Genomic DNA, 14988 nt, shown 5'->3' with positions numbered 1-14988 from the left:
CGAACTTACTGCACTTCTTTGAAGGGATAAACAGCCAGATGGATAAAGGGGAACCCATAGACATCATTTATCTCGACTTCCAAAAAGCCTTTGACAAGGTACCCCATGGGCGGCTACTTAGGAAGCTGTGGAACCACGGGGTGGAAGGGGACGTATACAGATGGGTTAAACACAAGTTGGCAGGCAGAAAGCAAAGGGTTGGAGTGAAGGGCTACTACTTGGACTGGAGGAGAGTCACAAGCGGTGTTCCGCAGAGGTCGGTATTCAGACCGCTGCTGTTCAATGTATTTATTAATGAGCTAGAAACAGGGACAAAGTGTGAAGTTATAAAATTTGCGGATGACACTAAACTCTGTAGCAGGGTTAGGACGGCGGAGGAGTGTGAACACCTACAAAGGGACCTGAACAAACTGGAGGAGTGGGTAAATAAATGGTAGATGAACTTCAATATAGAGAAATGCAAGGTCATGTATATAGGGAAAAAGAACCCGATGTTCAGCTACAAAATGGGGGGATTAGTACTAGGGGAAAGTAACCTTGAAAAAGACTTGGGTGCTGGTGGATACAACAATGAAGTCAACGGCACAATGCGCAGCAGCCTCAAAGAAAGTAAACAGAATGTTGAGCATTATGAAGGGTATTACAACCAGAACAAAGGAAGTCATCATGCCGCTGTATCGTGCGATGGTGCGCCCTCATCTGGAATACTGTGCCCAATATTGGTCACCATACCTTAAGAAGGACATGGCGATACTTAAGAGGGTTCAGAGAAAAGCGACAAAAATGATAAAAGGTATGGAAAACCTTTCATACGCAGACAGGTTAGAAAAGATAGTGCTCTTCTCCCTGGAAAAGCGGAGACTCAGAGGAGACATGATAGAGACTTACAAGATCATAAAGAGCATAGAGAAGGTGGAGGGGGGCAGATTCTTCAACCTATCGGGAACCACAAGAACAAGGGGGCACTCGGAGAAATTGAAAGGGGACAGGCTTAGAACCAATGCTAGGAAATTCTTTTTCACTCACAGGGTGGTGGGCACCTGGAATGCACTTCCGGAGGCTGTGATAGAACAGAGTACATTATGGGGTTTCAAAGAAGGATTGGATAAATTCCTGATGGATGCGGGGATTGAGGATACAGATAGAGGTATAGATAGGATTATGTAAGGGTATAGATAGAGAGATAGAGGGATAAAGAGGATTGAAGGGTTTTAGGCAAAGGATCACCTTACAGGTCATGGACCTGATGGGCCGCCGCGGGAGCGGACTGCTGGGCACGATGGACCTATGGTCTGACCCAGCAGAGGCAACTTCTTATGTTCTTATGTAGACTTTAGTCATATTTTTCCTGAGACAGTCACAAATTGTCATAAGTCTTCTTGAAATATACTTTATCATGCAAAAATTCCAATAAACAGAAGGCTCAAGATCACAGGACCTGAGTGTGGTTCTGATCTTTGAAATCTAATCCAGATTTGGAACGCTTATCACCCCCTCATGACTGCCTGAAATCCTTCAGCTACAATTTCATGTTATTTTAGGCCTTAGACAGCTATTAGTACTCTCTTCCTACCCTGCACTCCCACAAAGTAGTCTGGATGCAGTTACAGAGGAATATCCATTTATGTGTCACTAACCTCTAGGCAAAGGTCAAGATGCTTTAATAAAACTAGCATGACAAGATGCCCTTTAAAAATCTCAGCTGCCTTTACTACATCTTCAGGAACCAGTACTTCTAAGGGCAAGGAAAGAAAGAAAGAAGAGGGAATAAAAATAAAGAAAGAGAATGAGTGAGGGAGAGAGGGGACAAATTATTGTATGTTACAAAATGATGCTCTAGGAATTGAGAGAAGACTATCAGGGCAGAGCCTGAAGAGAGTTCATTTTCCCAGAATGCATCATCCTCTTCAGGCAGTGCCCACTTCCATTTTGATAACATGACAAAATCTCACCATTCCCAGAAATATTCTCACCCTGAAAAAAAAAAACAACCCCCCGAACTAACTAAAAAAGAAAAAAATGGATTGTCCCTGTGGCAAATGCTGTGCACAGCCAGTCAGAGGACCTCCATTTCACTCAAGAACTAGATTTCTGCTCCCTGGTTTAAGAATCTTAGCCATTACTCAGTAACACATCTAATGGTTAGACTCAAGGTTCACGTTAGGCAGGTTTTGAACAGAGCTGCAGTTTGTTGCTTCTGGACAAGAACCATTGTTAAAATGGTTGGGCTGAGATGGAAGGTAGATATATAAGATGGCCATTGGCCTTTATCTGCCGTCGTGTTTCTATGTTTCTATACGTTAATCTAGTGGCTCTGTAGCACTGTTATATGCAGAGGAGAGGGTTCTGAGTTTGATTCCTTGCTCACATACTTCTACTTCTCCAGCTGGCACTCTTTAAGCTCCTGGTAGAAAATCAGACTATTATTATGCAATGTCAACACCTAGTGGCTGGATTTAGAGCTGTTACCTCAGACTATTAGAAAAAGTCCTGCATGGCTACTGGACTGAGGGCTCTCATGGCAATGACTAGGCAAAACTAAAAAGGGTGAAGGGCTTCTTAAAACAGGATAAATTTCTACCAGGTTGCAAATGAATGTCTATAGTACAGGGTAGAGAATGACACAAGGACCTGTTCTCATGGTAAACAGGAAGTTACATCAGGAGGAGCCCAGCCAAAGGAAGGCCACGGACGTATGCCTGTGAAGATATATCTTGGTCACTGAAGTTCCCTAAGGTACGAATAGGCATGGGGTTGGGAGGGGAGGTGGGGAAGAAGGTACAGAGGGGATAACCCGCTGGTATTGGAGTTGCAGGTTTATATTTTTTACCATGTGGAAGGATTGGGTGGCTGCTGAACACGCAAATGGGGAAGAAGTGTTGGCTGGCTCCAGAACTGGAGCTGGGGGCAAGGAAGAAAGGTGCTAGACCCATGGGGGGATGATGACTGGAGCTGAAGGGAAGGGAGAGATACCAGACCCACGGCTAGGAGTTGGAGGGGAGAGATACCAGACCCACAGCTCTGAGTTGCAGCTAAAGGGAAGGGAGAGAGATGCTGGACCCATGGGAGGGGGGGTGTGCTAGAGAGAAAGTAGAGAGGTGTTGGATCCTTGGGGAGTGTTAAGGGAAAGGAGAGAGGTACTGGACCACAGGAGGGGTGGGAGAGAATATTCAATCTATGGGTGGGGTGCTGAGGGAAGGGACAGAGGTTCTGGAACTGCAAAGGAGGAGAGAGAAGGAAAAGGAAAGGGAAAAAGATGCTGAACCAAAGGAGGAAGAAAGATGCTGAAGGAAGAGGGAGTGAAATACTGAACACAGCAGAGAGAGGAAGGAAAGAAAAGGCAAGACACATTGATAGAAGGGAGTAATAATAATAATAATTTATTTCTTATATACCGCTATACCAGAAGTTCAAAGCGGTTCACAACAGAAAATGCATACAGTCAATGTTTTAAGATACGCAATAAAACAATGAGTCTGTATAAAATAAAATCAATAAAATAGATCAGTTAGAATCTAATAAAGTTAAAACAGTGGCATAATTAAGAATATGGACAGCTGTAGGAATTCATAAACGTTAAGACAGTGACGTGATTTAAGATTTAAAACTTGTCAAACAGATGAGTCTTCAATGATTTTCTGAAGTCAACATAAGAGGTAGCCTCGAGTATAGATTTTCCAAGCCATGTATTTAGTTTAGCTGCCTGGAATGTTAAGATTCTGTCAAAAAACTTCTTATATTAGCATGATTTCAGAGAGGGATAAGATTTATTCTACGAGTACCCTTGCTGGAACAATTCAAAATAAACTGAGAAGCTGGACACAGGGAGATATGAAAAAAGGGGAGATGGTGGGCATGGATGGGTGCATAGGAATAGAGACATAAAGGGGAATGCTGTCTATATGGACACAGTCAGTGAGGCAATGCTACACATGGGGGGTATATGGACACAGAGGGAAGATTGCTAGACATGGGGGAGAATAGGAATGCAGAAGGGAGATACTGAACTTAGGGGGGCATAAGGACACAGAGGAGTGATACTGGGCTCAGGAGGAGGGGATAGGTACATAGAATGGTGATTATGATGAAGGCAGGGAAATGGGCACAGGAGAAATACTAGAAAGGGAAGTATAGGAGACAGAGAAGGGAGATTCTGAACATAGGGGAAAAACATACACAGAGATGGGAAGATCTAATCTTCTATTTGTGCGTCGTACATACCTATACAGGCTCAAGGCGACTTACAAAGGGAAGTAAGAGAGAGATGGGTAGAAGTAGGAAGGGGAGGGAGAGGAGAGAGTGGGAGACTAGGTGTAATCTAGATAGATGATAAGCATGCAGAAAGAAGAAATGTCAAATAGGCAGGAGACCCTAGCGAGTTAGTTAAGACAAGACAGAAGGAAACAGAAACCAGAGCCTGAGACCAATGTGATTTGAAGAATAAAATGACCAGACAACAAAAAGGTAGAAAAAATAATGTTATTTTCTATTTTGTGATTAGAATATATCAAATTTGAAATATGTATCCTACCAAAGCTGGTGTTAAGACATAACTGGGGACCGCATAGCCCAGGCTGTGCTTCTTTAGCTTCCAGCTGGATTAGGGCTCTCTCTGGCCAGGGGGCAGTTGCCCTAGTTACACTCCTTTAACACTATTCCTGCCATGTATGATTGAGATAGCACAGTTACTTACCCTAACAGGTGTTATCCAGGGACAGCAGGCAGATATTCTCACATGTGGGTGACGTCATTCACAGAGCCCCGGTACGGACAGTATTAAAAGTGCAGTCACTTTAAGTTTCAAAAAACTTTGCGACTGCCTGCATTGCGCATGTACAAGTGCCCTCCTGCCCGAAGTAGGCTCACGGTACCTCAGTTCCATAAGCAAGCTAAGAAGCCAACCAGGGAAGGTGGGTGGGTTGTGAGAATATCTGCCTGCTGTCCCTGGATAACACCTGTTACAATAAGTACCATATTTTTCACTCCATAAGATGCACCTGACCATAAGACGCACCCTAGCTTTAGAGGAGGAAACAAGAAAAAAAAACCATTCTGAACCAAATTCTCCCTCTTTCTTAAATATATGGGAAGAGGTGTCCTCCTCTCCCCATATTTTTGCTGATTTTGTATAGCTTGTATTTAAGACTTCAGCATTTTTTGGGTTTTCGTTTTAGCCAAATTCTCCCTGCCAGACTTTGCACCCAACCCCTCTGGTGGTCTAGTGGTAGGCTAGGACAGGGCACAGGGTAGGCAGGCCTGGTGGTGAGAACTGACGGCAGCCATTCCGAAGCAGTGTGGGACAAGGCAGGTATGCGAAAAGCGCATGCCTGCCTTTTGCACTACACTGTCGGGAGTCAGCTGGAGGGAATAAGTACCGCTTTTGTGCCGCTCTGTCACTATCAGCTGGAGGGAAAGGCAGGACCGCCGGAGGAATTAAAATAAGGTACAGGGGAGTTTAGGGGGAGGGCCCTCCCTGCCTGCTTGCAGTGGCAGAGTTGTGTACAATATAGTACAGGAGTAGCAAGGGGGCTGAAGCTATGATCATCGGAAGCAGCACGAGTCATTCAGCGCAGCTCCTGGCGCTAAAAAATGCTAGAGTGGTTTGATAAAAGGGGGCCGTCCTCATAAAAAGAGCAGCTGCTGTGTAAATACTCTCTCTTAAGCAGGCGCCGGGGGGGAGGGGGAGGAGCAGGCGGGAAGGCGTGGCCTCAGCTTCCTGGCCGCCATTTCCTGAACTTCCACAGAGGCAGGTGCTGCTCCATGTATTGAATTTTGTCCACTCTGTGAGCCGAGGGAAGCTGGGACCATATGGGGGGCCGGGTGGAGCTCCTGCTTATCGTGGCCAATGTGGGCTCCGTGCGTGACAAGGTGGGTACAGGGGAAGGGCATGTCCGCCCTGAGGCCTGCCCGTGCAGCTTCGGCTCCTGCTGGGCCAGTTTCTGAGAGCCGGAGGAACTAAATAAGGTAACGGACTGGAGAAAGAGGGAGGGGAGAGAGGATTGGGTATTTGCTCCATAAGACGCACCCTTATTTCCACCCACTTTTTTTGGGGAAAAAAGTGCATCTTATAGAGCGAAAAATACAGTCACTGTGCTTTATCCCAGGACAAGCAGGCAGCATATTTTCACATGTTGGACTCCCTAGCTTACTACAATGGGATGGAGGGAGTGTTGACCATTAAGAGAATAAATTTTGGAATACTGCTTGGCCAAAGTGACCATCCCGTCTGGAAAGGATTCCAGACAGTAGTGAGATGTGAACGTGTGAACTGAGGACCAAGTAGCTGTTTTACAGATTTCATCTATGGCAGTGGAATGCAAGAAAGCAACTAAAATTGCCATAGCTGGGACCTTATGCTGTTACACGACCACTGAGCTGCAGCCCAGCATGAGCACAGTAGAAGGCAACACAGGATGCCAACCATGTGGAACAAGTTCTCTTGGTTACAGGCCAATCCAAACTGTGAGGAGCAAAGAAGAGAAACAGTTGAGATGTTGTATGTGGTTTAGCCATTGAAAGTGATAAACCACAGGTTGTTTATAGTATAAGTTATGAAGAGCTGTTTCTCCTGGGTGAGAATGAGGCTTGGGAAAAAAAATGGAAGCACAAATGATTGATTCCAATGAAATCCCATGACTATATTCTGTAGAAATTCAGGATGGGAACAGAGAACTACATTATCCTGGTAGGGTGGATTATTGCAATTCTCTTTATTTGGGAGTTACTAAAGTGAAGATGAGGGCACTGCAGATGTTAATTAACTCTGCTGCAAAATTGATTACTGGGGTTTCAAGAATGACTCGTATTTAACTCCAGTGTTGAAACTATTGCATTGGTTACCTATGCAGCAGAGAGTACATTTTAAGATTCTTTCAATCATACATCAAATTCTACATCACGTTTCTCCAATGGTACTAAAGGGTTTTTTAAAAATCTACCAACCCAGAAAATGTTTTGAGATCAGAAAATAGTATGAAACTGAGTTTGGAGGGTAAGATGTTAATCTCTCATGTTAAGAACAGGGCAACAATGCTGTCTGTGGCTAGCGCTAAGCTCTGGAATGCGCTGCCTGGTATTTTGCGATTCTGTGATGGGAGGATGAATTTTAAGAAAATGTTGAAAACGCAATTATTTGTCAATGCCTTCCTGTGCTAATGCTTTTCTCTGTTAATGCTTTCCTGTGCCTGTTAATGCTTTTTGGGGATTTTGCGACTCCATCCTGGCAGGATGAATTTAAAGAAGATTTTGCAAATGATACTGTTTGTTAATGTCTTCCTGTGTTTGTTCTGTTGAAACATGTTTAACATTTGTTTAATATGTATGCATGTAATTTTGTAAACTGCATAGTTATTATGCATTATATAAATTTTTAAATAAAATAAATAAATAAATTTTGGACTATTCTTCAATCTTCATTAGGTCCTTTCCTGATGTTATCCATACTATCAGGAGTGTAAACCCTATTGCAGATTCTGATATTATCTGCAAAGAGACAAACCTTAATAGACTGCCCTTCAGCATTGTTGCATACAAAAACGTTAAAAAGAACCAGCACAAGAACCAACCCTTGCGGCACACCACTGGTAACAACCTTTTCCTCAGTGAACTCCACTTATCACTACCCTCTGTCACCTTTCACTTAGCCAGTTCCTAAAGCCTTATCTAAAAAATGCTATAAAATTAATCTAGTATTTAATCAGAGAAAGAACTGCAGTTGTCATATGCTCTGTATTTATTTTTCTAATTTCACTACCAAAAATTGGTTTTATACATATATAAATAAATACATTTTGAAATGACAGTATTTTTTTTCAGTATACACATAACTAAGCTGTATAATTTGTCACCAGTAATACAGCTGAGTTTAAAAAGAAATTTTGAATAAATTTCTGGTTGACAGATCATTAACTGGGAAGATTTGGAAATTACCACCTCTTGGTGCTTCAAGCTGGGTATGAGCAAGGAATACAATTACATTACATTACAATAAAACAGAGCTACTAGGATCTGCTAGGTACTTCTTCCACTGTTTGATGGGCTTAATGGATCATTTGTCTGAGCTAGCATAATATCTTTTGGGATCAATATTATTAACCATGCAAGAGGGCTCCTGCCTGGTTAAAATCTGCTGAGTGAGCCAGCACCTGATATTCAGTGGCACTTAACAGGTTAGGGTTGCTGAATATATACACTAACCGGTTATCCCCTAACTGGCTAGGTTAGGGGTAGGCTAGGGCTGAGCATCAACTTAATGGACCAAAAATTGCCACTAACCAGCTACCTGGCTAAGTAACCAAATAAAGTCAGGATAGCAAAGCAAAACAGCTGTCTTAATTTTACATTGCGAGTTAACTGGGCACTGGTCTGACTATTGGACAGTGCCCAATTAACTTCTGGGTCAACGGATGTACCCAGATATTCAATGCCGGGATTCATGCATGCCCCAACACTGAATATTCAGGGTTAGGTCAGCCCATGGCTAGAAGCAGCTTACCAGCCATTTACCACTGTGGGCTGAATATTGACCCCTTTATGTTCATATGGATGTGTAGTTCTGATATCCTTAAGAATATCTGGAAATATAAATCCATTCATGCAATATCACCCCTCTTCTGAAACTTCACCACTAGCTTCCAATTTCCCCTACAAATCAACAAGGTCCCAACACTCACCCATAAAAGTCCTCTTATTCATGGACTCCCCTTTACCTTTCTTCTCTCATTATTCTTTATAGGCCTGTATGCACCCTTCATTCTTTGGCCAAACATCGGCAACTATTCCTTCATTCCATTGCCCTAGACTTGAATCCATTGGCATTCTGCATTTTTCTACTTTGCTCCCTCCCTCTCCTCCTGAAATTAGGGCCAAACATTCCTACATTTGGTTCTGATTCTCTTTGAAAACCCATCCTTTTACACTGGCTTTCCACAATGTATGTATTTTAGGGCTGCTGGGTTGGCACTTAGTAGAGTAATTAAAGGTTTTTCCTTTTTATTCCTATTTGATCTGATATTGCTATTCTTTTTCCTGGATTTTAATTTTTGTAAACTGCTTTGATTCTTCTGCTGAAAGACGTTATTTCATATACCCAATAAACTAAACCAAACCAAACTAAACAAGGGTATGCCTGGAAGAGCCTAGACCTGTATACTTTTGGTTCAGGCCCACTCAGCAGTGGCATACAAGTCACACCAGCCTGCCATAACTCCCCTCAGCCAACCTTGGAAGTCAACAGAAATGTTCCTGAGCCACTGATGCTGTGACTCTGGTCCCTCAGACTGATTATAGAATCTAAAATAAATTAATACACCATTTGTCCAACAAAACATCTTACATTACACACTAGAGCTTAAATTCCTTCCTGACAGAGGAAGAATAAAGAGAAAAAAAGCAATAGAACTCCTACAGAAAAATATAACTTCAATTTTAAATGCCTGATTTTCTCCATAAGAAGTCACACCATAAGAAGTCACAGTCCAGTATTGGAACACAAGGATCAGGAATGTTTCTCTCCACAAATCATGATAATCCATGCCTGATCCCCCCTTCCCTACCCCCCAACTGTCAAAAGTCAGATTTGGCTCGATTTCAAACAGAACCTACCAGCTGTAGCATCATTGAGACACTCTCCCATGTTGCTTCTTTAATAAAGTCATCACCATCCACCAGGCCTTGATACCCCTGCAATGACAATTTAAACAATATCAGGAGGTGGGGATCAAATTATAAGTGCTTGTAGCAGCTGTTTTGCCTTTATAATACACAGATTTCAGACAAGTATTTTAATACAGAAAAAAATGGGTTTAATCCAGCCACTGTGTATCAAGAATATCTGTTCCTTACCGTCTTAAAAATGACATCAGAACAATCCAAAGGAGAAAAATGTATAAAATGGGGATCTTAGTCATACTTCCACCTGTACTTTTGTTTATTATAAGGAAATGTAAACTATATATTTCTGAAGAAAAAAAAAGGAAAGCAACCTGGAAAAGATTCCAGCACTAGAAATTTGATATTTTGTTTCCCCTGGCCTCAGAATTTAGAAGATTTGCTCAAATATAAAAAATAAAATGAAATATTCCTTTTTAAGGTATGTGGGAGTCTTTTACTTGCATCCTATCATTGGGGTAGTGTAGCAATATTGTTGTTTGAAATGCAGAAGGCAGATGAACTCTTGGTGACCCCCTGGAGACCTCTCTCCAATGTGTGATTTAAACCTTCATATATAACTCTTTCTTCGTTGATTTGCTTTAGAAAAACCTTGAAAACATATCTGTTTAAAGAAATATCTAACTGATAACTGAATTAATCTTCTAGCTGATAATTGTATGTTGATATTTACCGATTTCTTCTCTCCTATCATTGTTTATTAATCTTTTCTTAAGATTAAGTTTGTTAACCGGTTCAAGTCCCTCAGGGAAATGACCCGGTATATAAAATTAAAGATTAGATTAGTACCACACTGACACTAACAAGGTGAGTGGTAGCCTCCACACAGCCCAGAGAGAATGCAGGCAGCTACTCGGACAAATCCTGGCTTTTAAATCCACTTTCTTACAGACCATATGTTGTAAGGATGAAAGATTAGGTTCTTACCTGGATAATCTTCTTTCTGTTAATCCTCTCAGGGTTTCCAGCCATTCAACGTATGTATCATAGGCAAAAAACTCCACACATATCAAAATGAAATTTTCAAAAAGGAGACTGAGAGGGGACATGATTGAAACATTCAAGATAATGAAGGGAATAGATTATTAGATAAAAACAGGTTATTCACCCTCTCCAAGATAGCGAGAACGAGAGGGCACTCTCTAAAGTTAAAAAGGGATAGATTCCGTATAAACGTAAGGAAATTCTTCTTCACCCAGAGAGTGGTAGAAAACTGGAACGCTCTTCCGGAGGCTTTTATAGGGGAAAACACCCTCCAGGGATTCAAGACAAAAGTTAGACAAGTTCCTGCTGAACCGGAACGTATGCAGGTAAGGCTAGTCTCAGATAGGGCACTGGTCTTTGACCTAAGGGCCGCTGCATGAGCGGACTGCTGGGCACGATGGACCACTGGTCTGACCCAGCAGCGGCAATTCTTATGTTCTTATGTCAGAACCCCTAGCCGTGGGTTGGTACAGAACCCTGGGAAAAAGTGGAATTTCCAGGTGAGACAACTGAGAGCTGGGCTAAGGTAAGTCAGTAATTTGTGAAGAATAAACTGTTGGGGCATGGCAGAGTTTGACCACAGCCATAGACTAGAGTTTATAAGTATACGAAAACAAGAGAACTACCGTATTTTCACGTAGATAACGCGCACCCGTGTAAAACACGCACACGGGTATAGCGCGCGAAAAACACAAATCTATGTACAGAAATTTTTATATACCGTGCACACCCGTATACCGCGCATGCTGCCCGACTCTCCCGTCGCCGCCCGACTCTCCTTTCGCCCGCCCCGACTCTCCTCTGGCCACCCCGACTCTCCTTTCGCCCGCCCCGACTCTCCTCTCCCCCTTGAAGTCCTGTCCCCACCCTGAAAGCCTGATGCCCCCCCACGACGTCCGATTCACCCCCCCCCCACAGGACCGCTCGCACCCCCACCGCGAAGGACCGCTCGCACGCAGCCGCACCCCGAAGGACTGCTCGCACGCACTCCCACCCGCACCCGCACCCCCACCCTGAAGGACCGCTCGCACCCCCACAGGCTCTCGACCCCCCCCATCATGTAGAAGCTCCTACCGATGTCCTGCTGCTTCCTCTTGGCGGTCCCGACTCCCCGACACGATCGGTGCAAGAGGGAGCTCAAGCCCTCTTTCCCTGCCGACTCCCCAACTCCCCGACAATATCGGGCCAGGAGGGAGCCCAAGTCCTCCTGGCCCTGGCGCCCCCCCCCCCCCCCGCTAGTTGTTCGGGCCAGGAGGGAGCCCAAACCCTCCTGGCCACGCGACCCCCTACCCCCACCCCGCAGTACATTACGGGCAGGAGGGATCCCAGGCCCTCCTGCCCTCGACTCAAACCCCCTCCCAACGACCGCCCCCCCAAGAACCTCCGACCGCCCCCCCAGCCGACCCGCGACCCCCCTGGCCGACCCCCACGACACCCCCACCCCCCCTTCCCCATACCTTTGTGTATTTGGCCGGACAGATGGGAGCCAAACCCGCCTGTCCGGCAGGCAGCCAACGACGGAATGAGGCCGGATTGGCCCATCCGTCCCAAAGCTCCGCCTACTGGTGGGGCCTAAGGCGCCTGGGCCAATCAGAATAGGCCCGGGAGCCTTAGGTCCCTCCTGGGGGCGGGGCCTTGGGCACATGGTCGGGTTGGGCCCATGTGCCTCAGGCCCCGCCCCCAGGAGGGACCTAAGGCTCCCGGGCCTATTCTGATTGGCCCAGGTGCCTTAGGCCCCACCAGTAGGCGGAGCTTTGGGACGGATGGGCCAATCCGGCCTCATTCCGTCGTTGGCTGCCTGCCGGACAGGCGAGTTTGACTCCCGTCTGTCCGGCCAACTACACAAAGGTATGGGGAAGGGGGGGGGGTGGTCGGAGGTTCTTGGGGGGGCGGTCGTTGGGGGGAGGGGGGTTTGCATCGAGGGCAGGAGGGCCTGGGATCCCTCCTGCCCGTAATGTAGTGCGGGGTGGGGGTAGGGGGTCGCCGTGGCCAGGAGGGTTTGGGCTCCCTCCTGGCCCGAACAACTAGCGGGGGGGGGGGGTCACCAGGGCCAGGAGGACTTGGGCTCCCTCCTGGCCCGATATTGTCGGTGAGTTAGGGAGTCGGCGGGGCAAGAGGGCTTGGGCTCCCTTTTGCCCTGATCGTGTCGGGGAGTCGGGGGGGCAAGAGGGCTTGAGCTCCCTCTTGCCCCGATCATGTCGGGTGTGCCGCAGTTGGCTGGGGCAAGAGGACTTGAGCTCCCTCTTGCCCCGATCGTGTCGGGTGTCGGGACCGCCAAGAGGAAGCAGCAGGACACCGGTAGGAGCTTCTACATGATGGGGGGGGGGTCGGGAGGCTGTGGGGGTGCGGGTGCGAGTGCGTGCGAGCGGTCCTTCGGGGTGGGGTGCGTGCGAGCGGTCCTTCGGGGTGGGGGTGCGAGCGGTCCTGCAGGGGGTGAATCGGACATCGGGGGGGGGAACTATGTAAAAAAAAATTTGCACAATGCGCTCACGCGTATAACGTGCGAGAGTATGCGCGGTACGTAAAAACCACGTATAACACGCGCGTCATATGCGAGAAAATACGGTAGTCTGCTGGAATAAACTGATATCATATGAACTAAGAATTATGTTGAAACCCTTTAGTCTGTGAAGAAACGGACTCAGGAACTGTGAGAAATAAAGCTTTTGTTGTACTTTCCAACCGTGTCTGCCTAGGTATTTGTGTGTAGGTGCAGGATTCCTGAAAAACCCAACCAGGAATCTCTCGCATATGATGCTGAAACCCAGGATTGGAGCCGATTCAGATACCTTTAGAGATTGTGACCTCAGCAAAGGGAGTAAGCTTTTTTTGATGGGGAAAGGACATCAGCTCCACCTCAAGTCAGGGACCAGAAGAAGTTCAATTAGAGCTGGGTAAGCAGGAGTTATTTCTTTTTGTTTTGAGTCAAGAAAAAAAAGAAAAAAGTGCTTGTGTGTATACAGATCCAGTGTGCTGATAGACTTAAGTCACTGTGGGCACCTGCTAAGCCAGCAGCATTGCAGCAGTGAGAGCTACTTTAATTAACTTACTGAATTCAGCTAGGAATACCTGAGCTGGGCTGAGATAAAGGAGACTGCAGTGGGAACAGGATTTGATGGAAATCCTGGAGTGAATTTATTAAGTAAAGGCAGTATTACAGGCTGTACAAGAAAAAAAAAAAAAAGGGGTGCAGCTTGCTGCTAAAAGGAAACAACAACATAACATAAAAGTTTATTTCTCTACCGCAATACCATTAAGTTCTATGTGGTTTACAAAATAGAATAAAAATCTTAACATATACAATTGAATACAGTACATTGCGGGTCAGTAGAATGGCATTATTACAATTCTACTTAAAGGGGACATTAGACTTAAAAGGGAGGGTCGATGGTGTGGGCAGACTTGATGGGCTGTAGCCCTTATCTGCCGTCATCTTTCTATGTTTCTATGTTTCTACATTAATTTCCTAAAAATCTTATAAACAGATACATTTTCAATTGTCTCCTAGTGATGATATGAACTAGAGGTCACTATTAAAGAATTCAGATCTTTATCCCATAATGCAGCTTGAAACAACAAAAGACATTGATGATATTTTTTATATTGGCAGTCCTTGACTGAAGGAAAGACAAATAAAGCATGCATACATTGAGAACGCATTAAATTTACAAATATAAATGAATCCACAAGGTAATTAGGTGCAAGGCCAGACAATACCTTATAGTAAATGCAACCAAATTTAAAATTTCACACGAGCCTCGACTGGCAACCAATGCAATTCATTTTTTAAAAAAAGGGTGACATTATCATCTTTTTTCAAATTAAAGATCAGTCGAACAGCAGCAAAGTCAAAGAAAAGAAAGTCCAAGAAGCAAAAGAGGAGCTGGGATGACCCCCAGGTAAAGGTTAAGTGCTGGTCTCAAGCACCTGCCCAAGAAATGGGAGAACAACCACCCTGGTGGTTAAGAGGAGACTGAAGAATTGCCAGGTGAAGAAACAGAAACCTGTAAGGAAGCTCAATTTAAGGGAGAATATCGCATACTGGTGGAAGAGAAAGCCAGCTAGGGAAAAGAGAATTAAGAAATAACAAGCCCAATTCAGCCTGTTAACAGTTGCAGAGGGAGGACTTCCAGGCTAAAGCAGAGGCTGCATGTGCTAAAGTGGAAGAACTGTAGCAGGAGTTGGCAGCAACAGTGCCAGAGTGGCAAAGTACCAGGTTGTGGGATCAGCTAATGGAAGCATTACAAAACTGTGATGACATGGAAGCCAAGATCAAGGTACTGTAAGAGCTGAATAGCAAGCTTCAAAGTAATCTTCCAGAGATTTATCTCCAGG

The 14988-nt window shown here is 45.0% G+C and overlaps 1 protein-coding gene across 3 annotated transcripts in view; it reads right to left on the bottom strand.

The window, feature by feature from the left end:
- Positions 1-14988, bottom strand: part of LOC117356327 (ATP-dependent 6-phosphofructokinase, muscle type-like) — a 240359-nt gene that overhangs the window by 167610 nt on the left and 57761 nt on the right. For all 3 annotated transcript variants that reach the window (XM_033935393.1, XM_033935395.1, XM_033935394.1), the window contains one exon: positions 9604-9681. In XM_033935393.1, coding sequence (XP_033791284.1) covers positions 9604-9681 — 78 coding nt within the window. The remainder of the gene's footprint in view (positions 1-9603; positions 9682-14988) is intronic.

The sequence above is a fragment of the Geotrypetes seraphini genome, chromosome 3 (genome assembly GCF_902459505.1).
Source record: "Geotrypetes seraphini chromosome 3, aGeoSer1.1, whole genome shotgun sequence".
Lineage (NCBI taxonomy): Eukaryota > Metazoa > Chordata > Amphibia > Gymnophiona > Dermophiidae > Geotrypetes > Geotrypetes seraphini.
The sequence above is the reverse complement of the archived record's forward strand: the minus strand, read 5'-3'. Positions and strand labels throughout refer to the sequence as shown.